The 27,422-nt window shown below is 37.5% G+C and overlaps 1 protein-coding gene and 1 pseudogene across 1 annotated transcript in view; one reads left to right on the top strand and one right to left on the bottom strand.

Moving 5' to 3' along the window:
• Window positions 1-27,422, top strand: part of MSH2 (mutS homolog 2) — a 77,542-nt gene that overhangs the window by 41,166 nt on the left and 8,954 nt on the right. Inside the window, exons 8-11 of the mRNA XM_040224737.1 lie at window positions 1,547-1,656; window positions 20,176-20,299; window positions 21,654-21,804; window positions 24,239-24,336. Coding sequence (XP_040080671.1) covers window positions 1,547-1,656; window positions 20,176-20,299; window positions 21,654-21,804; window positions 24,239-24,336 — 483 coding nt within the window. The remainder of the gene's footprint in view (window positions 1-1,546; window positions 1,657-20,175; window positions 20,300-21,653; window positions 21,805-24,238; window positions 24,337-27,422) is intronic.
• On the bottom strand, window positions 18,000-18,608 carry LOC120851741 (annotated as a pseudogene).

Here is a 27,422-nt window from a genome sequence, read left to right on the forward strand (position 1 = left end):
TTTCCCCCTCCTTTGAGATGCCCTTCAGGGGCATTTACTTCAAATAAAGGTCAGTTTCAACAAAGTTAAAAATCTGTACCAGGGAATATACAATTCAGTTAGAAAAAAAATTTTTTTAAACACCGGTGGATGTTTTTTTACTCTTCATCTATATTCAGCCTTTCTACATATCTTAACATAGTGGAAAGTATAATGGTTAAGCCAGCTGCTCTGAGGTCAAGTAGCTGTTGCCAAGCTTACTCTTTAATCGTGGGAAAGCTTGCCCTTGATCTCTTCAAAACATTAGTGGTCTGGAGGAGAAATCATTTGTGAATCCGTGCTAGCACAATGTTTTGCTGCCAGCATTCCCCGCTTAACTGATCGCGTGTGAGCTGATTCAGACTGAAGAACCAGACATTGTAGCACAACAGACATTATGTGGGCAAAGTGTTGTTTATAGACTGTCTAAATAATGGTTCACACATATATACTATTTTCTAAATATGTCTAGAGACTGTTGTGATTAATAATAATAAGTGGATTCTCATAATCGTTGGACTGCCATCGTAGCTTTTTCATCATCTTCCCGAGAGCTTCCCCTACTTCTGTAAAGGCTGGTAACTACTGCTTTGGAGTAAAATGCAGTATTAAGTCTCAGGTATTGTATATACTAAGTGTTGTATATGGTGGTCTTACTCTTTCATCTCCTGGGTAGCTGTCGTTACTACTTCCATTGCAACAGACAATGAAAAGGCGGCTTCAGATCACAGAGCCAGGAAGTATGGGAGCAGGGATTGGCTCCCAGCTCTCTACTCAGGCCTTTCAAGCTGTAGATTCTGTTGCTTCACTTACTCCTCCTCACATGATTCCCCAGCATGTGCTCTTAAACAACATCAAGCAAAGTTCCAGTGTAAATACATGACTTGATTTAGCCTCTGTTAATTGGAACACTGTATTACTAATGGAAATTAGGGATTTATAAGGTAAGTTATAGAGATACTTTATTTTAATAACGTTGACTTGGGATTGTTAAATCTGCAAGGAAACACAGTTCATTTGGTTGTAATTAATGTCTCGTTTCTGTATATAGCACTGCTTCTGAAGGAGGTTACAGACTTGTGGGGGCTTCCCTTGTGGCTCAGTTGGTAAAGAATCCACCTCCAATGCAGGAGACCTGGGTTCAATCCCTTGGTTGGGAAGATTTCCTTGAGAAGGGAAAGGCTATCCACTGCAGTATTCTGGCCTAGAGAATCCCATGGACTCTACAGTCCATGGAGTTGCAGAGTCGGACACGACTGAGCGACTTTGACTCACTCACTCACAGACTTGTGGGGGAGGCACTGTTTTATTAGTAGGGAGTTTTGAGTGCCAGACCATCTCCCTTTCCATATAAGTCCTAAACATGTTTGAATTAAGGTATCTCCTACTAAGTAGTAACTTCAGAGATCTGCTGCACAGTTTGTGCTTTTGGGGATCAAACGCTGCTCATTGTAATCAGATTTTTATGATTTGTAGTTCTGCATTTTTAAAAATAGGACCTACTTATTTACTTTTCTTTTTCTTTTAGGAAAACATCAGGCATTGTTGCTGGCAGTTTTTGTGACTCCTCTTATTGATCTTCGTTCTGACTTCTCCAAGTTTCAGGAAATGATAGAAACAACTTTAGATATGGATCAGGTATGCAATATACTCTTTAAAACAGGTACCAAAATAATTTTTAAAGGCAAAGGCACATCAGAAAACTTCTCCAGATTTCTCTTATTAATGTTGAATTGTAGCACTTGCAGGGCACTTTTGAGACAGTGGATGTAAGAATCAGTGATGAGAAAAGGTTTTTAAAATTTATTTTTTTAATAAAAATCATTTCAATGGATAAAAATTAAGAAAGGTTAACAGAGGAAGTGAATATTGGGCATAAGTGCCCTGTTTAAAGGAAATTTTATAAATAAAAGATTTCACATTTGCAAGCTGAGTTTTAATTCCAGGAAAGAAGGAAAGTTATAATCATTGAAAAGGGACAGGGTATAGAGGTAAATATGGAAAATAAGAGATGTCAGCTTCTCCTGTTTATTTCCACATAGGGAAGGTCTTTGGGGGTGAGGTAAGAGTGAGTGTAACTCTAATAGTCATATACTGAAAAGTTAACCATGACTCTGCATACTAATAGTGTGAAATTTTTCTACACTGAATTTCCTGTTAAATGTGATCATGCAAGGAATACATGCTTCAGTTCAGTTCAGTCTCTCAGTTGTGTCCGATTCCTTGCAACCCCATGGACAGCAGCATGCCAGGCTTCCCTGTCCATCACCAACTCCTGGAGCTTACTCAAGCTCATGTCCATCAAGTTGGTGATGCCATCCAACCATCTCATCCTCTGTCGTCCCCTTCTCTTCCCGCCTTCAGTCTTTCCCAGCATCAGGGTCTTTTCAAATGAGTCAGTTCTTCGCATCAGGTGGCCAATGGAGCTTCAGCATCAGTCCTTCCAACGAATATTCAGACCTGATTTCCTTTAGGATTAACTGGTTCAATCTCCTTGCAGTCCAAGGAACTGCAAAGAGATTGAACAGCTCAGTTGGTAAAGAATATGTGCTTACTTTATTCTTATTAAATGACAGATTCTTTGCATTCTTCTTAATAACTAAATTAACTGGAGTTAACACGTGACATATGTGATGCTAATTTAATTTTTTGTTGGATAATTAACTGAGATTTAAAATACTAAACCACATTTACTCTATGCTTTTTAGATTTTAGAAGCAAAAGAGAAGGAGTGTGTGTGTGTATAGGTATAAATGCTTCTTTCCTAGTACTATTTTGTCAGTAATAGGGCAGTCTTTTCCATTTACTTGTAGGTTAAACAATTAGAAAACTTGCATCATTTTCATCCATTGTTTAGGAAGACTTGTGTTTTAGTTCTTGTTTCCTCTATAATATCACTTTTAGTAGAATGATTTTAGGTACACAATTTTTAGATCATTGGGAGCCTAGCAGTCTGTTTTATGTTTTAACAAGCCCACCAGGTGATTCTGATACATGCTTAAGTTTGAGACCCACATATTTTTAATGCATGGAGGTAGTGGCTTAGAAGTTTCTAATAAAAGTGGCCACAAAGGGCAGAATCAGTTGTAGTATTTCAGCAGAGCTTTGCCTGACCTCAGGGTTTTTTCAAATGTGGAAACATCTGTAATGACACGAAAAAGTTCAGTTCTTGCTTTCCCATCTCTCTGTTTTAGTTAGAGTGTTGTTGATCATCAAGATCTACACATTTATTTTCTTTCATTTAAAGGAATGTTTACAAATATCCAACTTTCCCCAGTCATAGGTGAGGCCACATCCTTAGCTGTGGGGGAGAAGGGGCATCAGTATCCAGATGTCTAAAATCTTTGAATTTTAGGAGCATGTGAGTGTGTGAGACTGTGTGTGTTTGTATATGTGTCTGTGTAGGCATAAATACTTCTTTTCTGGAATGATTTCTTAGTGACAGGGCAATCTTTTCCTTTTATTTGGGGGTTAGTGTTCTTGAGGATAGTTTTCCAGAAAGATATTTAAAGTACCAGGATACAGATGTGTAAAATGCTTTTCTTTATTTGATGTTTTCCTCCTTATAAATGGAACACATAATATTAGAACAAGAGAAACAAAATGATACAGGGAAATACAAAGGCAAAAATTACCATCTTTGATCTTTCTCCTTCCCTCTTTTCAGATGAACAGTGTTAATAGCTGGTGTTCTTTCTTCGGCTCCATTATATTTTCCTTACTGTGGATTAAGGATTTTTTACTTTGATCTGAAATACTTGACACATACCTGTTAAACTTGAATTTGCTGTGACTGTAAAATAGTAGTCAGTGTCAGTTCTTGAATGATGCTGCCGGAAGAGCATTTAAAGATTTTATAAACGTCTGGAAGGAGTGAGTCAGAAAGGAAAACAGTGCAATAATTGGATATAGACTGGAAAAAGAGAGGTCATTTGTCCTAATTTCATTGCTATCGCTTTAGATATGACAAGTCCCAGTTTTTAGATCTGAAGATGGAATATTACGTAGTTAACTTGGTCGAGGAAGAAAAACTTGTCTTCTTTTAGGTTCACTGTGTGGTGTTGTTCAGTCTCTCCATCGTGTCCGACTCTTTGCAACAACATGGACTGCAGTACTCCGGGCTTCTCTGTCCTTCACCACTTCCCAGAGCTGTCTCAAACTCACGTCTATCGAGTCGGTGATGCCATCCCACCATCTTGTCCTCTGTCCTCCCCTTCTCCTCCTGCCTTCAGTCTTTCCCAGCATCAGGGTCTTTTCCAATGAGTAGGCTCTTCACATCAGGTGGCCAAATTATTGGAACTTCAGCCTCAGCATTGATTTCCTTTAGGATTGACTGGTTGGATCTCTTTGCAGTCCAAGGGACTAAGAGTCTTCTCCAGCACCACAGTTCAGAAATTCAAAAGCATCAATTCTTTAGCACTCAGCCTTCTTTATGGTCCAGCTTTCACATCCATACATGACTACTGGTAAAACCATAGCTTTGACGATAATAGGACCTTTGCAAAGTATTGTCTTTGCTTTTTAATACACTGTCTAGGTTTGTCATAGCTTTTCTTCCAAGGAGCGAGTGTCTTTTAATTTCATGGCTGTAGTCACCATCTGCAGTGATTTTGGAGCCCAAGAAAATAAAGTCTGTCACTGTTTCCATTGTCTCCCCATCTGTTTGCCATGAAGTGATGGGACCGGATGCCATGATCTTAGTTTTTTGAATGTTGAATATTAAGCCAGCTTTTTCACTCACCTCTTTCACTTTCATCAGGAGGCTCTTTAGTTCTTCTTCGCTTTCTGCCATAAAGGTGGTGTCACCTGCCTGTCTGAAGTTATTGATTTTTCTCCCAGTAGTCTTGATTGCAGCTTGTGCTTCATCCAGCCTGGCATTTCGCATGATGTACTCTACATGTAAGTTAAATAAGCAAGATGACAATATACAGCCTTGACATATTCCTTTCCCAATTTTGAACCAGTCCATTGTTCCATGTCTGGTTCTGTCTATTGCTTCTTGACCTGCACACAGGTTTCACAGGAGGCAGATAAGGTGGTCTGGTACTCCCATCTCTTTAAGAATTTTCTACAGTTTGTTGTGGTCCACACTGTCAAAAGCTTTAGCGTAGTCAGTGAAGCAGAAGTAGATGTTTTTCTGAAATTCTTTTTTCTATGATCCAGCGGATATTGGCAATTTCATCTCTGGTTCCTCCGCCTTTTCTAAATCCAGCTTAAACATCTGGAAGTTCTTGGTTCAGTTCAGTTCAGTCACTCAGTTGCGTCCTACTCTTTGCGACCCCATGGGCTGCAGCATGCCAGGCCTCCGTGTCCATCACCAACTCCTGGAATTTACTGAAACTCATGTGCATTGAGTCAGTGATGCCATTTAACCATCTCATCCTCTGTCGTCCCCCTCTCCTCCTGCTTTCAATCTTTCCCAGCATCAGGGTCTTTGCTAATGAATGAGTTAGTTCTTCACATCAGGTGGCCAAAGTGCTGCTTCCAATGAATATTTGGGACTGATTTCCTTTAGGATGAACTGGTTGGATCTGCTTGCAGTCCAAGGGACTCTCAAGAGTCTTCTCCAACACCACGGTTCAAAAGCATCAATTCTTCGGCGCTCAGCTTTCTTCACGGTCCAACTCTCACATCCATACATGACCACTAGAAAAACCATAGCCTTGACTAGACGGACCTTTGTTGGCAAAGAAATGTCTCTGCTTTTGAATATGCTGTCTAGGTTGGTCATAACTTTCCTTCCAAGGAGTAAGCATCTTTTAATTTCATGGCTGCATTCACCATCTGAGGGACTTTCGAGCCCCCCAAAATAAAGTCTTTCCTTTTCCAGTCCTGTGGCTACTGCTGAGTTTTTCAAATTTTTGGCATATTGAATGAAGCACTTTAACAGCATCATGTTTTATAATTTGAAATAGCTGGGATTTCATCACCTCCACTAGCTTTGTTTGTAGTGATGCTTCTTTCTAAGGCCCACCTGACTTCATATTCCAGGATGTCTGGCTCAAGTGAGTGAGCGCACCATCGTGGTTATCTGGGTCATTCAGATCTTTTTTGTATAGTTCTGTGTATCTTGCCACCTCTTCTTAATATCTTCTGCCATACCGTTTCTTTCCTTAATTGTGCCCATCTTTGCATGAAATGTTCCCTTGGTATCTCTAATTTTCTTGAAGCGATCCCTAATCTTTCCCATTCTATTGTTTTCCTCTATTTATTTGCATTATTCACTTAGAAAGGCTTTCTTATCTCTATTTGCTGTTCTTTGGAACTCTGCATTCAGATGGATATCTTTCCTTTTCTCCTCTGCCTTTCACTTCTCTTATTTTCTCTGCTATTTGTAAGGCCTTCTTAGACAACCATTTTGCCTTTTTGCATTTCTTTTTCTTTGGGATGGTTTTGATCACCATCTCCTGTACAGTGTTCTGAACCTCTGTCCATAATTCTTCAGGCACTCTGTCTATCAGATTTAGTCCCTTGAATCTATTTGTCACTTCCACTGTATAATCAATTGTAAAGGATTAGATTTAGGTCATACCTGAATGGTCTGGTGGTTTTCCCTACTTTCCTCAATTTAAGTCTGAATTTTGCAATAAGGAGTGCATGATCAGAGCCACAGTCAGCTCTCGGTCTTGTTTTTCCTGACTGTATGCTGCTGCTGCTGCTGCTGCTAAGTCACTTCAGTCATGTCCGCCTCTGTGCGACCCCACAGACGGCAGCCCACCAGGCTCCCCCGTCCCTGGGATTCTCCAGGCAAGAACACTGGAGTGGATTGCCATTGCCTTCTCCCCTGACTATATAGAGCTTCTCCATCTTTGGCTGCAAAGAATCAATCTGATTTCGGTATTGGTCATGTCCAAGTGTAGAGTCTTCTCTTGTGTTGTTGGAAAAGGGTGTTTTCTATGACCAGTGTGTTCTCTTGGCAAAACTCTGTTAGCCTATGCCTACTTCATTTTGTACTCCAAGGCCAAACTTGTCTGTTACTCCAGGTATCTTTGACTTCCTACTTTTGCATTCCAGTCCCCTGTGATGAAAAGGACATCATTTTTTGGTGTTACTTCCAGAAGGTCTTGTAAGTCTTCATAGAACTGTTCAACTTCAGCTTCTTCAGCATTAGTGGTTGGGGCATAGACTTGGCTTACTGTGGTATTGAATGGTGTGCCTTGGAAGTGAACCAAGATCATTCTGTCGATTTTGAGATTGCACCTAAGGACTGCAAAACCAGATGAGCAAGAGCACACATTTTGAGTTCACAGAAAAATATCAATTAAGGAAGCTGTTAGAACTTGGGACTTGTATCCTGTCTTAGTAGGGAAGGGGGAGAGGGAGAAAGGGCACTGACTGAAAAGCAAACGGCTTTTAGGGCAGATGAGCGAGCTCTTTGGAGAACAGATGGAAGATATGATAGTTTTGACTTCCCTGGTTGTGAAACTCTCTGAGAGAGGACTTAACAATTGAATTCTTTTGGGGTGCTCTGCTGTTATGGAAATAATGGGGCTCAGAAACAAAGTCTACTTTCATACTTTTGTCTCAGTATAATTTTTATGCCACAGTGATACATTGTGGACCCCTTCGACAGTAAGTTCTTTGCCAGTAAGATGTGAGTTGTGGATTTCCTTTTATTTTTTTTCTGAGTAGATTATTTGAGGTTAAACTTAGTTAGGACTCATATTTTTTTGCAGGTACTCTAAACTCAGTACATCTTGGCTCATAGGGTTGCTTTTATTCAGAAGCTCTGTGAGCTCATCAAAGAACTTCATTTCTTGATCTTTTCTATTATTTTATGATTTAAATTTTAACCTAAGGCTGGTTTCTCTTTTGGCTCTAAGATGGCTACCTACCAGTAGAAGTTCATGCCATATTCCAAGAAAGATTCCTGCAGTTTGCCTTGATGGGACTATTTAAGCAGTGAGTGTGGCCAGAGAATATGATGATGGGCCTAAGATAACTAAGGGTACGTTATTTCTCTAGCTGGAGGCATACAAAGTAAGAGCGCTGCTGGGACAGGCGAAGGAGGGGAGTAACTGTCATAAGACCACCAGGAGTGTCTCCTAAGATTCAGCCCTGTAACTGTAGACTTTCATGTTTTATAGTATGATACTGTCTTTTAAATAAATCAGATTCCTAGTTAAAACCTGTCTAGAGTCTCTAGGGAGGTGACTTACTATAATATCTTCTTTATTCTCAGTTACAAACTTTTAAACTTAGCTTGGGTTATAAGGTGATTCCAGCCCTTCACTGTCATTGTGGATATTTGTGATGAGTTTAGGCATTTCAATTACGTGACTCAGAACCACTTTGAGAAAACCTCAAGAGAATATCAGTCATTTTATGTATGATTTCATATTTTCTGGCTATGCACTTAGGAATTCATGTGATGAGGGGAGCAGTCATTTATGTGAATGATTGGGTTACTTTTTATCTTTTCCTAGGCTTAGCTTTTTACATAAATACATCAGTTTTTGTGGCTGCTTTCCATAAATTTTATGGAATGATTTTCTGTTTTTGAAGTAAATGTAGAGCAAAACTACCATAAAGCAGGGTTCAAAAATAACAATGATTTTTTACAAAAAGTAAACAATGTTAGTTTATTGGGTGATTCAGTGGGATGTGTGAAATTTTTAAACCTTTCTGTATATATTTGGACCATTTTATCTTTGAATCTTAGTTTTCACATATACTCCTTACTGAGATTTCATCTTGGAAAAGTAATGACTTTAGATAAATTTTTATTGAAAATACTGGGACAAAAAGTTGAAATCATTTTTAATAAGCCACAGTTGAATAGCTCTGATATAACTATATCATTGTAGAGTATATAGAAGTTTTAAAGATACTGTATTTTATATGCAATATACTTTAAAGGTTTTATACTTGAAAATTAAAAATACAAAAAAGAGAAGTATTCCTATTCTCCCACCTAGAATTAACTGTCAGAACTTATTGGCATTTTTTCTTATAGTTCTACTTTAAAAAACACATGGACAGAGGAGCCTGGTGGGCTGCAGTCCATGGGGTCGCTAAGAGTCAGACATGACTGAGCGACTTCACTTTCATGCATTGGAGAAGGAAATGGCAACCCACTCCAGTGTTCTTGCCTGGAGAATCCCAGAGATGGCGGAGCCTGGTGGGCTGCCATCTATGGGGTCGCACAGAGTCGGACACGACTGAAGCGACTTAGCAGCAGCAGCAGCAGGGGATGTCCCACTTGGTCCAGTGGTTAAGACTCCCTGTTTCCAATGCTGGGGGCGCAGGGTTGATTCCTGGTCAGGGAGCTAACATCCCTCATGCCTCATGGCCAAAAAATAAAAATAAAACACTGTTTTTATAAAACCGATACCTATATAAAGCATTCACACAATGCAGAAAGGAAGAGAGATGGAAGTTAAAATATCTCCCACATCTATCACCCAGAAATGACTGTTATTAAAATTAGTCTGTTCTCAAGTATGAGCAGGATTGAAGGTTTAGAGAACAGACGTTGAAATTTTGCATTTTAATCCCTTACAATAAAGTACTGTCCTATTCAATATCCTAGTAGTGCCCCCATTGAGACATAGCTAATGGTCTTTTTATGGTTATATGCAGACAGATGCATAGATAAATCAGAGCAGGAAACTCATACTGTAAATGTAACTTTTAATTTTAAAAGGGTCTAACCTAATGGCTTTCAGTGTAATAACAACAAAAAAATTACTAGAGGGAATTGTTTAACTTCAGTTGAATGATTTTTCACCATAAGAAAGGGAAAATAATCTAAAACATAGGTTAAAGAAACTTAAATTAGAAAAATATGAAAAGATTGAAGTTTCTTTGACAAACATGCTTCAGTTTTGGAGTATTAATTACCTGCTCTGAAAGTTGAGCAATTAACCACTCACTCATATGTGCTTCTACAGAACTCCCTTTATACCTCTTGGTTTTTAATAGTTTTATTTTTGCACTGGCCAGGTCTAAAATATGCATATGTCTGCAGCCTTAATTCCAGTTTCCAGGCTGTTTAATGTTCATTTTTATTTGTAAATGATTTCAGTGCTCATCATGTTCTTTTACCACGGCTTCTTCATTCCTGTGTTTTAAAATGCTTAATTTGACTTTTATTTGGCCAGATTTGTTTTTCAGGTTTGTTTTTTAAGTTGACGAATATTATTATAGGCCTTTAATTTCTTCATGCTTGATAAACATATCTATCTTTTAGCTTTATTCTCAAACAAATCTTTATTATAATTCAGTTCAGTTCAGTCGCTCAGTCGTGTCTGACTCTTTGCGACCCCATGAATTGCAGCAAGCCAGGCCTCTCTGTCCCTCACCAATTCCCGGAGTTCACCCAAACTCATGTTCATCGAGTCGGTGATGCCATCCAGCCATCTCATCCTCTGTCGTCCCCTTCTCCTCCTGCCCCCAATTCCTCCCAGCATCAGAGTCTTTTCCAGTGAGTTAACTCTTCACATGAGGTGACCAAAGTATTGGAGTTTCAGCTTTAGCATTATTCCTTCCAATGAATACCCAGGACTGATCTCCTTTAGAATGGACTGGTTGGATCTCCTTGCATCCCAAGGGACTCTCAAGAGTCTTTTCCAATACCACAGTTCAAAAGCATCAATTCTTTGGCGCTCAGCTTTCTTCGCAGTCCAACTCTCACATCCATACATGACCATAGGAAAAACCATAGCCTTGACTAGATGGACCTTTGTTGGCAAAGTAATGTCTCTGCTTTTGAATATGCTATCTAGGTTGGTCATAACTTTTCTTCCAAGGAGTAAGCGGCTTTTAATTTCATGGCTGCAGTCACCATCTGCAGTGATTTTGGAGCCCCTCAAAATAAAGTCTGACAGTGTTTCCACTGTTTCCCCATCTATTTCCCATGAAGTGATGGGACCAGATGCCATGATCTTCGTTTTCTGAACGTTGAGCTTTAAGCCAACTTTTCCACTCTCCTCTTTCACTTTCATCAAGAGGCTTTTTAGTTCCTCTTCACTTTTTGCCATAAGGGTGGTGTCATCTGCATATCTGAGGTTATTGATATTTCTCCCAGCAATCTTGATTCCAGCTTATGCTTCTTCCAGCCCAGCGTTTCTCATGATGTTCTCTGCATAGAAGTTAAATAAGCAGGGTGACAATATACAGCCTTGATGCACTCCTTTTCCTATTTGGAACCAGTCTGTTGTTCCATGTTATAATTAGTGCTTTCTTAAAACTTCCAGGGTGCATCACTATTTTCTGACATTCAGAAGATAGTGAATGTCTGTTACCACTTTGATTTACAACTGCCCCCTCCTCCCCACCCACCTTTCCATCCCCACATTTCAGGTGATCTGCTCTTCCTGCTTAGATGTCTGAAAAATTCCTCATTCCTATTCTCTTTTCTTCACCCCTTAACTTTCCCTGCTTTCACCTCCCTCCTTTCCTTTGTCTGGCCTCCCGTGCCTCGACCCCTGTTTCCTTCCTTTTCTCTTCCAACCCCTGTCTTTCCTTCCCCCTCTTTCTGTCCACATCCTTTCTCCTGTCAATTTTTCCATTCACTTTCCTCCTTTTTGAGGTGTTTAAAAATCTTAACATTTAATTAGGAAATACTTGTCATACTAATAGTATGCTCATTACAAAGTCCTATTTCATACATCCCTCCACAGAATTACGTGCTATCCTGAAGCTGGTGTTTATTGATATAATTTTCTTGCATTTCATTACTATAATAGGTACTATTGGTTATTTCTAAACTTTATAAATAATATTGTCTTATCAATATTTTGATTAAATTGCATTTAATTTAGTGATTAACTTAGGGGAGAATCAAATCATTACAACATTGAGTCTGTCTCCATGAATATTATATTTTTCCCTTTTTTTTCTTTCCAGTGATTACATTTTTGGAGAGTAATTTACATAAAAATTTTAAAAGTGTATTATTCATTGGTATTTAGTACATTTTCATTGTTGTGCAGCTACTACCACTTAGTTCTAAAATATTTTCCATTACTGCCAAAAGAAAACCCATACCCATTAGCAGCTACTCTCTTTCCCAGTTTCCTCAGTTGCTGGCAACCACTAACCTACTTTTATCTCTACTGACTTACCAATTCTAGACATTTATAAATGGAATCATACAATATGTAGCCTTTTGTGACTGGCTTCTTTTATGACCAGTAATGTACCATTGTATGGGTATACCATGTTTTGTTTATCTAGTCACTTGTAGATGGACATGTAGGTTGTTTCTACTTTTTGGCTAGCATGAATAGTATGCCTTTGAACAGTCATGTACAACTGTTTGTTGTTCTTTTAGATATATAGCTAGGAGTGAAATTGCTGAGTCATATGGTAATTTTATGTTTAACTTTTTGAGGAATCACTGCACTGTTCTCCCTGGTCCCTTTACCACTTAAAATTCCTACCAGCAATATATGAGGATTCCAGTTTCTGCACATTCTTGCTAATACTTGTGGGTTTTTTGTTTGTTTGTTTGTTTTCATTGTTGTAATAGCCATCCTAGTTAGTAATGAAGTTATATTTCACTGTGGTTTTGATTTGCATTTCCCTAGTATCTGAAGGTAAGCATCTTTTCTTATATTTGTTGACCATTTTGTATGTTTGGAGAAATGTCTATTCAGATTTTTTGCTCACTTTTAAATTGGGTTGTTTGTCTTTGAATTATGGATGGCACATGTTCGCTCAGTTGTGTCTAACTCTTTGTGACCCCATGGACTATAGCCTGCCTGGCTCCTTTGTCCATGGGATTTTCCAGGCAAGAATACTGGAGTGGGTTGCCATTTACTTCTCCAGAGGATCTTCCCAACCCAGGGATTGAACTGCATTGCAGGCAGACTCTTTACCATCTGAGCCACCAGGGAAGCTCATTGAGTTATGAATTCTATTTATATTCTAAATACTAAACCCTTTTTCTAGGAGATAAAGTTGGAACCCGCTTTTGGACACAGAGTTTGTTTCTGAGTTTTCCAGTTGCCAAAAGTTGTTCATAGTGATTGCTTATTATTTTTAAAAGCACTGCTGTATTTGCAGGCAGAGTTCCTGTTTATTTTTAATATAATTTGTGCCTCTGATATTCCATCTTTGCATAGCCTGTTTATTTTAGAGGATCAACTTTTGACTTTTAAATCCTCCTTGTACCTTTGGGTTGTTTTGTTTTTCATTAATTTCCAGTCTTACATATATATTTCATCTATTTTTGGTGTCTTTCAGCCTCTATTTTTCTAGCCTTTTTTAGTAAGCAATTAAGGTTATACTTTTCTATGTGTTGTTTTAGCTGAATGCCTCCCATATGTTTTGAGAGGTATTATTTCTTACTCAGTTTTGAGTCATTTATTCCCATCATCACTTGTTCTTTGATTTGTCATTTGTTTAGAAAGTTTTTAAATTTATAAGCTTGGTATGTGTCAATTTCATAAAATTCTCCATGTATTCGTGGATTATAAGTGCTCCCTAATTTTGGTTGCAGAGTTTTCTATATGTCCATTAAATAAAACTTTAGTTGTTTTGTTCACATTATCTGGATACTTGCTAACTTTTAATCTGCTGAGTTACTAAGAGAAATGTGAAGAAATTTTCCTTCTTATGTTTTCAAGGCACAGAGCTGTTATTTTTTTCTGCAGTGAATTGAATCTTTAGGGACACTTTGATAATAGTCATCCTATTATTATGTAATGTTTTTTGCCTTAGATATATTTTGTCTGATAATAAGAAAGCAATGCCAGTCCTTATTTTTTGTTTTTTACATAGTATATCTTTTTCAATCCTTTGTGAGTTTTTTTGGTTTAGGTAAACCTTATAGATGCATTTTAGTTATTTCAAAGTGTAATTTGATAATCTTTTTTTAAGGGGCAGTTTGGATTTATTTCTTCCAAATTATTTTGTGATTCCTATTCTTCCTGGTTCCCCTTACCCACTCTTTCTTTCTTTTATATTGATTGGATTTTAAAAATTCCCATTTGTTTCCCCTCGTGCTCCTCCTCCATCCTATCAAAAACGCACTGGTTTGAAGTTATTCACAAACTTTTTTTTTTAAATGTGTATACGTAACTCATGAAAGTGAAAAACCTGTCAGCATGTTTTTACATCTCCCCTCAAATATCAGGACCTTAGAATATCTTAGATCAGATAACATTTCTTCATTATTGGCTGATCCTTTATTTCTATCTTTATGCCCCTTGGATTTCCACTGTTTATAGTCAGTGTTCGGTTTAGATTTACCTGTATGCTTATCATTTTCGTTGCTATTCATTCCTTCTTCCTGGATGTTCTTTAGGCGTTCCTTTATTGGGGGGTGGGCCTGTTAGATTTTGTTTGTTGGAACCCACTTTTGGACAGAGTAGGAAAAGGAGCCAATATCTGGAAACAAGGTGGGTCAACAGCACAGTGGTGCAAGCCAAAGGAGTGTGCAAGAACAAGGGTGAAGCCCAGGGCTAGGTTGCTCTTGAAGTGTGTTTTTACTGGGTGTGCAGTTTCACACTGACGGCTGCTTTTCTTCAGTGCCCGTGAAATTGTGTTGCACGGTCCTTTGGCTTGCACTATTTTGTTGTTTACAAATCTTGTTTCCAGATGTTGGCTCCTTTTACTACTTTGTCCAAAAGTGGGTTTCTTTTTCTTTTTTCCTATTTGGATTTGCTGCATTTTCTTAATCAGAAAATTATTGTCTTTTATCAGTTCTGAAAAGTTATTAGTCATTATCTCCTTAAATACTGTATTTCTTCATTCTCTTTTTCTAATGCTATGATTAGACATGTGTTGGCCTCTTAAGTTCTTTTTCTGCATGTGTCTTTGCTGCTTTCTTTGTGGTTATTTCAGATAGTCTAATTTGTCAACTCTGATGTGTAGTTTAACAACCCATTTTTTTTTTAATTAATCATTATATTTTTCATTTATAAAAGTTGTTTGGTTCACTTCTAAGTCTGTCTACTCTTTTTTTTTTAAGTAATATCTTGTTCTTTGCTCACATGTTCTATTCTCATTCTTTAAATGTTTTAAATATATTTAATATTCCATCTTTAAAATTTCTTGGATTTAAATCTGCTCCTTATCTTCTTTCTGCTGTCTTTTGTTGTTGTTTTGAGTCTCTTACTCATGGTGTCTTGTTTCCTTGTCTGTTATGTATGTTTAGATAATACTCATTTATCTGCGTTCCTCCTGTGCAAGTTATACAGGCAAATCATATATCCCCTCAGATAAAATTTGCTTTTGCTTTATACCCTGCAAATGTAATTAACCCAGGAACACTTTTAAGTTAATTTCTCAGTCTGGAGCTTTCTACATTTGTTTGGGCAAAGGTTAGGCTACTGGCAAAGACTTAGCTGCTGAAAAAGAAACCAGAGTCAGACACCATTGAGCAAATAAATAACAATGGCTTAAAAAGGATAGGGGTTTAATTTTCGATCATGACTGTGTGGGCATAGCAATACAGGGGTGGCAGGGCAGGCTCACTGTCTCTGTAGCCCGTCTTCTCCTTTACTTCTCCTTCAAGATCCAGGATAGCTTACTTCCTTAACTTTATTCCAGCCAATGGCAGAGGACAAAGAAGGAAGAGGAGGTCACATTCTGGAAATGGTACACATCATTTCTGCTCACAATCTTTTGGTTATATGCTCACACCAGCTGCAAGGGAAGCTGGAAAATGTAGTGTTTGTTCTTAGTAGTTAACATGTCTTCTGAAAAATTGTCAGTTCTATCACTGTAGAAGGAGGGGATAATAGAAATGGCCACAATCAACAGCCTTTTGCATTGCTAAGATAAGTAGCAGACATTTGAAATCTCAATCCAGGTGAAGGCATTTATTTATTTGTTTATTTTAAATTAGTTTGTATTGGAGTATAGTTGATTTACAGTGTTGTGTTAGTTTCTGCTGTGCAGCAAAGTGAATTAGTTCTACATATTCCCTGGCAGCTCAGAGGTTAAAGCGTCTGCCTGGAATGCAGGAGACCCTGGTTCAATTCCTGGGTCGGGAAGATCCCCCAGAGAAAGGGATAGGCTACCCACTCCAGTATTCTTGGGCTTCCCTTGTGGCTTAGCTGGTCAAGGATCCGCGTGCAATGCTAGAGACCCAGTTTGATCCCTGGTTTGGGAAGATCCCCTGGAGAAGGGAAAGGCTACCCACTCCAGTATTTTGGCCTGGAGAATTCCATGAACTGTATAGTCTGTGGGTTCACAAAGAGTCAGACACCATTGAGCAACTTTCACTTCACTTCATACATGTATCCACTCTTCGTTAGATTCTTTTCCCATGTAGGTCATTACAGAGCATTGAGTAGAGTTCCCTGTGCTGTATACACTAGATTCTTACTATTAATAGTTATCTATTGCCTGGAAAATCCCATGGACGGAAGACCTGGTAGGCTACAGTCCATGGGGTTGCAAAGAGTAGGACATGACTAAGCGAATTCACTTTACCTATTCTATATATAGTAAAGGCAGGCTTTTGGTCACACACTGTCAGAGAGAAGATTCTGCCCCGACTTTCCCTTTTTCGGGGCCTAAGCTGCTGGAGGCAGGTTTCTCTAATTGTTACCATTTCTCATGAGGTAAGATTTTTTAAATGGCCCTGTGGCCTGCTTTATGCTGGGGACTGATTCCACTTTGTAGGAGCTCAGGTATCTAGTTTTCTCTTAACTATAAACATATTTGAAAAAAATGCTTGTAATATTTTATCTAGTATTTCTAGGATAGTGGAGTTTTTGCTTTTGTTTTTGAAGATTTCTAATATCTTCCTTATATTCTTTTTCTCCTCTCTACTTCAGTCTCTGTCTTGTGAAATGTCTGATTATATCAAGTCTTTTCTTCTATGTCAGTACAGGTAATTCTATTCAACAGTATCTCTTCGCTGTTGTATTTATTCGTTGTTAAGTCCCTAAGTCATGTCCAACTCTTTACAACTCCATGGACTGCAGCACGCCAGACTACCCTTTCCATCACTGTCTCCCAGAGTTTGTTCAGACTCAGGTCCTTTGAGTCAGTGGTGCCATCCAACTATCTAATTCTCTGCTGCCCCCTTCTCCTGTTGCTCTCAATCTTTCCCAGTATCCGGGTCTTTCCACTGAGTCAGCTCCTTGCATCAGGTGGCCAAAGTACTGGAACTTCAGCTTCAGCATCAGTCCTTCCGGTGAATATTCAGGGTTCATTTCCTTTAGGGTTGACTGGTTTGACCTCCTTGCTATCCAAGGGATTCTCAAGAGTCTTCTCCAGCACCACAGTTCAAAAGCATCAATTCTTTGGCGCTCAGCCTTCTTTATGGTCCAGCTCTCACATCCATACATGACTATTGGAGAAACCATAGCTTTGACTCTATGGACCTTTGTTGGCAAAGTGTTGCTCTCCTTTTTAATATGCTGTCTGGGTTTGTCATAGCTCTTCTTCCAAGGAGCAAGCGTCTTTTAATTTCAAGGCTGCAGTCATCATCTATAGTGATTTTGGAGCCCAAGAAAATAAAATCTAACACTGTTTCCAGTTTTTTTCCCCCTTCTATTTGCCGTAAAGTGATGGGACCAGATGCCGTGATCTTCATTTTTTGAATGTTCAGTTTTAAGCCAGTTTTTAAATTTTATTTGTAGATTTACGTGTGTATTATTTGTATTTATTTTTACTTCAGTGATACTGCTAGGATCTGATTTTCCTTTCTTTTTTTTAAAATCTTCTTTCTTGATTTTATTATACCATTTTGGAGTTCTAAGCCTGGGTTTGTTTTGTTCTATTAGTATTTCCTGTTGTGTAGTCTAGGATAATAGCTGTGTGTGTTTCTGGTGCTAAGTGGCTGATGATATGAAAACAACTCGTAGAAGTCATTGTGTCATGTTTGTTGGAATACTTCAGTTCTAAGTTAGAGCACTTAGTTGGGTGGTATATTTTCTTACCCATTGTTTGGGAGGAGTACAGCATTACCAAAGGGCACTCCATTTGGGGTGTGGCCTAAGACTGTTTAGTAAGTTAGAGCTCAGGCATTACTTTCCCTTGCTTCATTTGGGTCTTTTCTCCAGATTGGGATTTTTTTTTTTTTTTTTACTTTTATTTGCATTTATTTTTTGTGCATTTATTCCCGGGCCATAAGTTTTTGTTTCTTCAGTTTCTTCTGGGATATCTTTTTCTTTTGTGCAACCTCCTCTTCTGGTTTAGGAACAATCTGTTCTTTTTCAGTAAGGATCATCTCAACGTGGCAGGGAGAGCTCATGTAGGGGTTGATCCGACCGTGAGCTCTGTAAGTCCTATGCCGCATCTTGGGGGCTTTGTTCACTTGGGTGTGCTCAACCTCCAGAGAATCTACATCTAAGCCCTTAAGTTCAGCATTACTCTCTGCATTTTTGAGCATGTGTAGTAAAAATTCAGCACTCTTTTTGAGCCACCGACCCTGCGTCCAGCCCCACTGTTTGGCCTGTGCACACCTACCAACTCCACCGATGTAACGACGGAATGGCAAACACTGCTTCTTTAAAGTGACATCCTTCAGATACTGGTGGCTTTTCAGATATGCATACCCTTTATGGCCCGGCAGTTTCACGAGTGTTCTTAAAGTGAACACGAAGATTTGAACCTCTTGATTTGCGTGATTTTGTGGGGTTTTCTGGGTCAGGTGAATAGCGCACCATTTTTAGGGGTCACCTCAGGCCGCTTACCGGAAAAGCCAGATTGGGATTATTAAGTGAGCTTTCTCAGGTTTTTTTTTTTTACTCACCCGTGGATTACTGGAAGGTGGGAATGAGGATAGGAATTTAGCCTGGCTCAGCATCACTTCTCTTAAGTTTGTTGGAAGAAGGCAGTTCTGTAACACTGTCAGTCCACCATTGTAGCATTAATTTTTCCCTTGGAGTTATTGTGAGTCTTACTCCTTGTTTCTAAGTCATCTTCATTGTCTGTTTAAATAACTGTACAATATTCTGTTGATGTACCATTGTGCAAATATTGTGACGTTCTGTTATTTCCAGGCCTTATAACAGATAAATCTGTAGAGATCTTATTTATCCATGTGGTATTTGCTTCTGTTGCCTTATTTCCTTAGATTGAATTTCTAGGAGTAGAATTGCTATGTCAGAGTATAACAAATATCTCTGAGTCTTATCGCATATTGCTTTTTTGTTTTTTTAAGGTTATAGCAATTTAGAGTCTCACCAGAAATGAATGAGTATACTATTTCACTGTAGCCTCATTAGTATTTGGGAGTAGGTTTCTTTTTCTTAAAAAAAAAAAAAAAAAGCTGTAGAATAATATCTTAAGGGTGCTTAAACATTCATGCCTTTTATTATTATGGAGCTTTAGCATTTTTCTGTGACTTTAGTTTACTACTTATTTTCTCATCTGTGAGTTGTGTATTTTTATACTTGCCCAGTTAATGACTTGATGTTTTTCTCATACATGCAAACGAGTGCCTTTTTAAAAAAGAAAATGTCAACCTTTACATTTTTATATTTTACAAATCTTCTGCCTTTAAAAAAAGTTAGTTTTGTTTGAAATTTAAAATTTTAGTATATAATAAAATCTTTTGTTGGTTTAAATTGAGAAAGTTATTTGATATATGTTTTATTCTCTTTTTTGATAGTTTTCTGTAATATTTTATTTCCTCATTCTTGTGTTTGGTATTTGGAGAAGGTATGCTCTGATTAAGTGGATGTAATTAGGAATTTATATCAATCTCACTAATTTTTTAAAAATTTCCTCATTTTAGAAAACTGACTCATACTTTTATATGAAATTAATTCTTATGTGTGTGGATAGACGTCATTCTTTTTTTAAAAAATAGTCTTTCATAATCTTGTTTGTTCAAGTTTTAGTCATTTTGTTTTGTTTCAAAAAAGGATTTCAAGAGCTAACTTTCTGAAATTCCTAAGATAGATCCTTGGTTTGGGCAAAAACCATTCTGGTACAGTCTTTAAACATTGTTTAGGGAAAAATATAAATAAAAATAACGTATACTGTTAGTGATAAAAGCATCATTAGCACTAAACTGTTTCATATGAATAATTTTTGTGTATCTAGAGGTCTCAGCTCCTAATAAATAGAACGCTTTACATCTGTTAATCAGTAAAAACTCCTTTACAGTTGTGACTGAATAACTTATAGATAGTGAATCATTTAACTCAAAACATTAGTGAATTTTAAATAAGCAAAGAATTACATGACTTCCATCTTTATCCATCACTGATAAAATTTGGCAACTCTTTGTTCTGTTTATAGGTGGAAAACCATGAATTCCTTGTAAAACCTTCATTTGATCCTAACTTGAGTGAATTAAGAGAAATAATGGATGACTTAGAAAAGAAGATGCAGTCAACATTAGTAAGTGCAGCTAGAGATCTAGGTAAGAATGGGCCCTTGAAGGTTTGAATAATTCTTTTGTCTACACAGTATCCACACTGGAGCTAGAAGACACAGTTGATCATGTCACTTCCTTGTTTAAAATGCTAGCCCCGTTTTCTGCTGAATAAAATTACGGTCACATAAAGTTTACATACAGGATTCTCTACATCTGGGGCCTGGCCTCCTCTTCAGATTCATCTCTTAGCCAATTTCTCTAACCCCAGGATGACCCCACATTCCTGCCAAACAAATCACCCCATATTGCCCTTGCAACATCTTTTAAGTAAGATCTGTTTTAAATGACATTCTTTCTGTAAGCCTAATTCTATTAGGAGTAGTTCATTGATTTGGCTTTGGGGTTCCCAAGCACTTCATTAATATCAACTTTAAAAATTACTTGTTTTAAACTCCCTAGCTTATTCCCTCATTTGTCTCACACTGTGTTGTTCTGTCTTGCTCTGAATTTATAAACCTCTTGTAATGAGCATCTTTGACTTTTACGTTAAATGAGTAAATCTTAGCATATCAGAAGGTCCCACAGAGCAGTATCACTCTAGTATATGCCCATGTGCGTGCTAAGTCATGTCTGACTCTTTGTGACCCCATGGACTGTAGTCCACCGGGCTCCTCAGTCCATGGAATTTCCAGGCAGAAATAATGGAGGGGGTTGCCATTTCCTTCTCCAGAGGATCTTCCTGACCCAGGGTTCAAACCTGCATCTCTTTAGTCTCTTGCATTGGCAGGCAGATTCTTTACCACTGCGCCACCTGGGATGCCCCCTGTTGTATATGCCCATACCAACATATATAAAAATTTTAAAAAATAGTTTCCATGGAGAGTTCATATCTGAACTTGATCCTAGAGTTAATCTTTGACTTGAAGGATAGTGAAATGTACCCTCCTCATCTTACAGATCTCTCCATGTTCTCTTTATGTGTCTCCTCCCTGGTCAGGTGAGATCTGTCTTTAGTTGTCTGCTGTTTCTAGTACTCCATAGTCGTGCTGTAGCAAATAAATTTATTTATCTTAAGTTTTAAGATACTATCTCTCTCTTCTGGTTTGGGGTCTAAAGATCACATTGATGAATGAGGAGAGAACAAGCATAAAAATTTAAAAATCTTAGGTGCATAGTCTAGCTGATTGATCATTGCCTTTTTTGTGACGCTCCCTACACTTAACAGAGTACAGGGCCTAGTGTTTTCTAGAGCTTTGTTGTCAATCTCAGAGTCTCACATTTTTCTTTGGAAAGTGTATTTTGGTATATTTTTCACTATTTAGATTTAAGTATTCTAAACACTTATATTTAAAATGGCTGTACATATCTATGACATACTCTTTTTTTCCTGATCTTGAAGGCTTAGATCCTGGCAAACAGATTAAACTGGATTCCAGCACACAGTTTGGCTATTATTTCCGAGTAACGTGCAAGGAAGAAAAAGTCCTTCGTAATAATAAAAATTTCAGTACAGTAGATATCCAGAAGAATGGTGTTAAATTTACAAACAGGTTTGTAAGCCTATGTTAAATTAAGTCTTTATTAGTTCCATAAACTATTCTCTGATGAAATGTGAATGTTGCATGATAAGGAAGTTTTATTTTATTTCTTGATACAAGGCATAAAATAAGATTCAAGCCTTTTTGTTTTTTTCTTTATGAGAGTTTGGTCAGGTAGCCTAACACTACTTGTTGAATAATTCAGCTTTTCCTCATTCACTGAAGTGGCACTTTGGGTTTAAGATTATTATTTCACATATCTCTCTTATCTTTTTATCAATATGAAATAGATTATATTATATATTTTTTGGTGTTTACATATCTGTTAGAGTTAGTTCCCTTCATATCTCTATTAGTTGTTTTCACGTTTATTTTTTCTAAGAAAATTTTGTTATTCTTCTGGTATATCAATTGATGTGTAATCATTTAGTTTACGGAGATGCTACCAATTTTAATGAGGCCATTCATTTAGACTATAAGTTTTTTTTAAAAAATAATGTTAATGTTGGAAAAAATCTTAGTAGTTTTTTATGCGCTTTCTCTTGCTTATGTTAGGAAGCCCCTAAGGCAAATTACTTACTAGTGAAAAAGAATTATTTAAAAATAAAGTAACTGGGAGAGTAAGGGCATTTTCCTTTCTCTTCTGTATTATTTTAGAACTTATGGCCAGCCTTATTCCCGCCCTTCTTGGGTATTCTTAGTATTTCCAGTTAGCTTTTGTATATATGCCCCTCTTTTATCCATTTATTTAGTGTTTTTGAGTGTCTGTTATATGCAGACATTATTCTAGGTGTTCAGACAACCTACTAATGAAAAACAGTGTATCTGTTTAGTTTGTTTCTCATAACAACTCTCTGAAATTAATAGGACAGGTTATAGTTCTCACCTTTAGATGGAGAAACTGAAACTCCAGTTCCCCAGGACCAGATGACTAGTAACAGTAGATACTCAGACCTAGATCTTCTGTTGCTAGATTTATTAGTTGCTATTTCTTGATCACGCTATGTCCCTGATTGAAGAAATTTATGTTATATCTGACCAGTAAGTGATTTGAAGACGATATAACACCCCAAAAGTTCTGTCTTACCTAAGCCAAAATAGAGCTACAGGAAGCTGAACTGAATGGCAGCAGTGGTTCCAAAAGTTGTGAAAAGCTCATTTGTTCATTCGTTCATTGATTGTGTCAGCAAATTGAATGCTTGCCATGGGTCTGACTTTGTGATCATGTAATTGTCCTTCTTAAAAACCTCTGATGTCTGTCATCAGGAAAAATCTAAAATCTGTACCATAACCTATACAGTCTGGTTCCTGCCCACACCTTTTCTCTCTGGCAGCTCTTCCCTTCACACAGCAATCTCACTTTCATAGTATCTTTGCTTCTCTCTCTTTTCCTTTAATCCTTCCCACTTGCCTATTTCGCAGCAGTCTGTTAGTGCTCCTCTGCTGTTCTTGAGCTGTATATGTGTGCTATGCCATTGGCTGATTGCATCATGTTCACAGTTCCTGCCTTGGTTGACTAATATTTTCTTCCTTGTAAGTACTTCGCCTCTTTCTTGAATCTACTGTGAGCCCCTCACCTTGTTTTTTTTATTTTTAACTTCCTTTGATATCCGTGAATATTTTTTCTCTATTCTCATTTTTCTTCTTCATTTTTTGTTTTAACCTATAATTTTTATTTTCTCTTTAAACCACTCAGTAGAATTGTTTTCAAAACATTCTCCTTACTTTGGCAACTTTCAGTATGAAAAGATAGTTTCCTACGGTAATGAGAGAAACTGTGTGGAGTGTGTGTGTGTGTTGTTTTTTAATTGGGGTATAGTTGATTATTTGTCTTTCTCTGACTTATTTCTCTAAGCATGATATTCTTTAGATCCATTCACATTTCTGCAAGTGGCTCATTATGTTTAATGGCTGAGTAATATAGACACACACCACACCTTTATCCATTCATGTTGATGGGCACTTGATTTGCTTCCATATCTTGGGTGTTGTAAATAGTGCTGCTTGTGTGTGTATTTTAAAAGGGGAGATGGCCTCTGTCCTAATAGGGATGAAGACTGCTGCTGCTGCTGCTAAGTCACTTCAGTCGTGTCCGACTCTGTGTGACCCCATAGACGGCAGCCCGCCAGGCTCCCCCGTCCCTGGGATGGAGACTTTCTCCATTTAAATATTTTAGAAAAGATTACCAATCAGAATTTTACTCAAGGGAATAAGTTTTATAGCAAGAATTGTGCCAGTGGGCCATTCCAAACAGCATAAATGTTAATACACTGAGTTCCAGTCACATCCACCCCTAATGAGTTGCCCATTTTCTACTGATGTTTCCATTTTAATTATTGTTTTGATGCTTTATAGGATAATACTCCAGATATATTTTAGAGGTAGTGTACATTACCTCCAGTGGATGTTTTAATATTTCTAATAATACCATTATCTTGATTTGCAGTAAACTGACTTCTCTCAATGAAGAGTATACCAAAAATAAAACTGAATATGAGGAAGCCCAGAATGCCATTGTTAAAGAAATTGTCAATATTTCTTCAGGTAAATTTAACAGAACCAATACCTTAGATGTTCGGAAAATGACCTGGATTTTGGTAACAGAAATAATATCGGGCTGTTTGAAGAGTGGGTTTTTTGTTTTTGTTTTTTCCAGCTGCTGCACATATGACTATTGTGTTAAGCTTCCTCTGAAGGAGTGCATGCTGTGTGGCATTAGGAAAATTAACTGGAAGTTGCTCTGGTACCTAGAAAGATGAGCTAGTGCAGGCTAAGGAATGGGAATATTCTGTAACATTCTGTAAAACAAAGACAGAAAAGCACAAAACTTGTAACAAGGAAAAGAAACACTAGGAACTATAAGGCACTAATACCTTAGATCTAGGAGCTCATGCTCTAGGTTATAGAAATAAATAAAGCAAATAGAAATTATACAGGCAGCCAGCTTTTTTGAGTTCTGTGTGCCATTTCATAGATTTTCAGAGTCTGTTCTTGAGGACCCCTGTTAGAAATGATTGTCTTTTTTTTCTCCCCGCCATGTTGTGTGGCTTGCGGCATCTTAATTCCCTGAACAGGGATTGAACCAAGGCCACAGCAGTTAGAAGTAGTGAATCCCATCCACTGGACTGCCAGGGAGCTCCCAGGATGATTGTCGTATAATTGAAACGACAGCCTGACTTGGCTCTATGACATTGCCCTTAGCATGGAATGAATGTATATAGCACAGGGTAGGTGGCGATGTGTTAAGCTGGAAATCTTTGCCTATCATCATGTGTGTGTATTGAGCACAACCTTTATTGTGCCTTAAAAAAAAATCACCAAAGAATTACCTTAGCCAAGTTATCAATGTTGACATTGCCAATGACAAATGACATATGTATGTGCTTCCTGATGTGATGTCGAGGAAAAGATGTCATATCACCTGTGTACAGGCATACCTCGTTGTATTCACAGGTATTGTCTTATTTTGTCTTGTCTTACAAATTGAAGGTTTGTGGCAACTCTGCCTTGTCAGATGATGGTTAGCATTCTTTAGCAGTGTACAGTGTAAATATAACTTCTATATGCACTGTGAAGCCAAAACATTTGTGTGACTCACTTTATTGTGATAATCCTTTTATTGCGGTGGTCTGGAACAGAACCTGCAATATCTCCAGGATAGGCCTGTAGTGTTCCTGACCAAAAAAAAAAATTTAATCTGAATAGTAACAAGAAGGAAAACGTTGGATAAATTTAGATCATGGGACAAACTTTTTAAGGCCTGCACTCTTTAAAAATGTCAGTGTCAGCACTTTCCCAGTGGTTAAGGCTCCACGCTTCCAGTGCCGGAGGCAAGGTTTCTATCCCTGGTCAGGGAACTAAGATCTCATGTGCCATGCAGCTTGGCCAAAACATAACAAACAAAAAGCATGTCAGTTTCATGGAAGCAAAGAAGAAATTGGCAGATTTTGTTCCAGAGTAAAGGAGACTTGAAGTGACAGGACAGTCAAAGACATGAAGATGATCCTTGATTGAATCTGGGACTAGGGGTTGGACCTGGGGACTAGCTATAAAGGACACCATTAGGACAAATTGGCAAAGTTTAATATAAGATAATAAGGTATTGGTGTCCTACTTCTTGGTGTGTATTGTGATTAAGTAGGAGGATGTCCTCCTTGTTCTCAGGATATGGGTACTGAATTATTTAGGAGTAATAAGTCATTTAAAAAGTATAAGCGTGTATAATTTTGTAAATTGTTTTACTGTTACGAATTTTTATAGTAAATCAGAAAGAAGCATAACACTTTTAAAGGGTTTCATTATACCTTATATTTGTGTTGAGATGAGTGAGATCTGTAAAGATTACATTTTTGTTTGGTGTTAATCAGATCACTGTAGCATGGAGATCTTCTTCTAGTTGAATTATGTTCCTTCCTAGATGACACTTGCAAGGACCCTAAAAATACACTGTGTAAATTCAAATTGGAAGTCTTCCCCCAAAATAATATTAACTAATACTTGTTAAGCACTTAGTAGGTTAAAGCTGTTAGATTTTAACCTTTGAAAAGAAGGTTTTGTATTTGGAGTCACCTTGAATTGAAATGAAATCTCTTCTTGGTCTAATATACACATTGTAAACTATCTTTATTAAAAATATAATAGATCGTTTTTCTAATTTTTTATCTTACTCTTAAACCAGAAGAGGTGATGCTGTTAAGAACCAGTTGATGTGAGATACCAGACTCTTGATTGAGAGGCTTGTTTTCTTTTATTATAAACCTAGTCATGTTTAGTATGTTAGAAGTTTTGTGAGAATTATGTAAGTACTTCACTAATATTTAAGTAATTCTCAAAGGTTCCTATTGCTGTATGGTAGGGTAAAGAGAACTCTCCCCTTCCCCCGTTTTAAATGTTAGGTGAAACAGGAATAAATTTTAAAGTGAAACATTAAGAATTATTTGTATTTGGCCATTTATACATAAATTTTTATTTTCTCACTTTTGTGGGGGTAAGGGAATCAAAGATGAATCAGATTTCCTGCCATTTGATTAAGCTCATAATGTTGTATTTTTCTAAAACGGGATGGGTTCTCTTGAATGTCTCTTAAGGCTTTGGACACGTTGATATCCATGTGATAGTTCCACGGAACCCAGGTGCCTGTCATACCAACCCCTCCAACCTATTAAAATTTTGGAATCTGTTCTAAAAATTTGGACCATTTTTATTAGCTATTCATGCTTTGCCTAGCATGTGTGAGGGACTATTTAATGTATGCAATAACTTTTAGTTTTATTGCTGTAGCAGAGTGGAATCTTGTTGAAAGTGTTCTAAGTGACAATTATGGATCTAAGTTAATGCTAAAATTTAATTGCAAGGCAGGAAACAACCTCAAGTAACAGTCTTGACAGTCACATTATATCTTATTACTTGGTGTTTGCAGGTTTCTTAGGATAATTGTGAAATGCCATCCTGGTTTCAGACTCTTAAAATTTAGAACTCTGCCTCGCCCTGCTTTTCTTACTTGCAATATATCATGAAAGTGCTCCCATGAAACTTTCTTATTTCTTTTTAAACCTCTGCCTCATTTCTTTATATAACCAGCCATGTGCTTTTATATTTTAATGGATTTTGGTAAGAGATTTTTGAAATCC

Source organism: Oryx dammah, unplaced genomic scaffold, assembly GCF_014754425.2.
Source record: "Oryx dammah isolate SB20612 unplaced genomic scaffold, SCBI_Odam_1.1 HiC_scaffold_25, whole genome shotgun sequence".
Lineage (NCBI taxonomy): Eukaryota > Metazoa > Chordata > Mammalia > Artiodactyla > Bovidae > Oryx > Oryx dammah.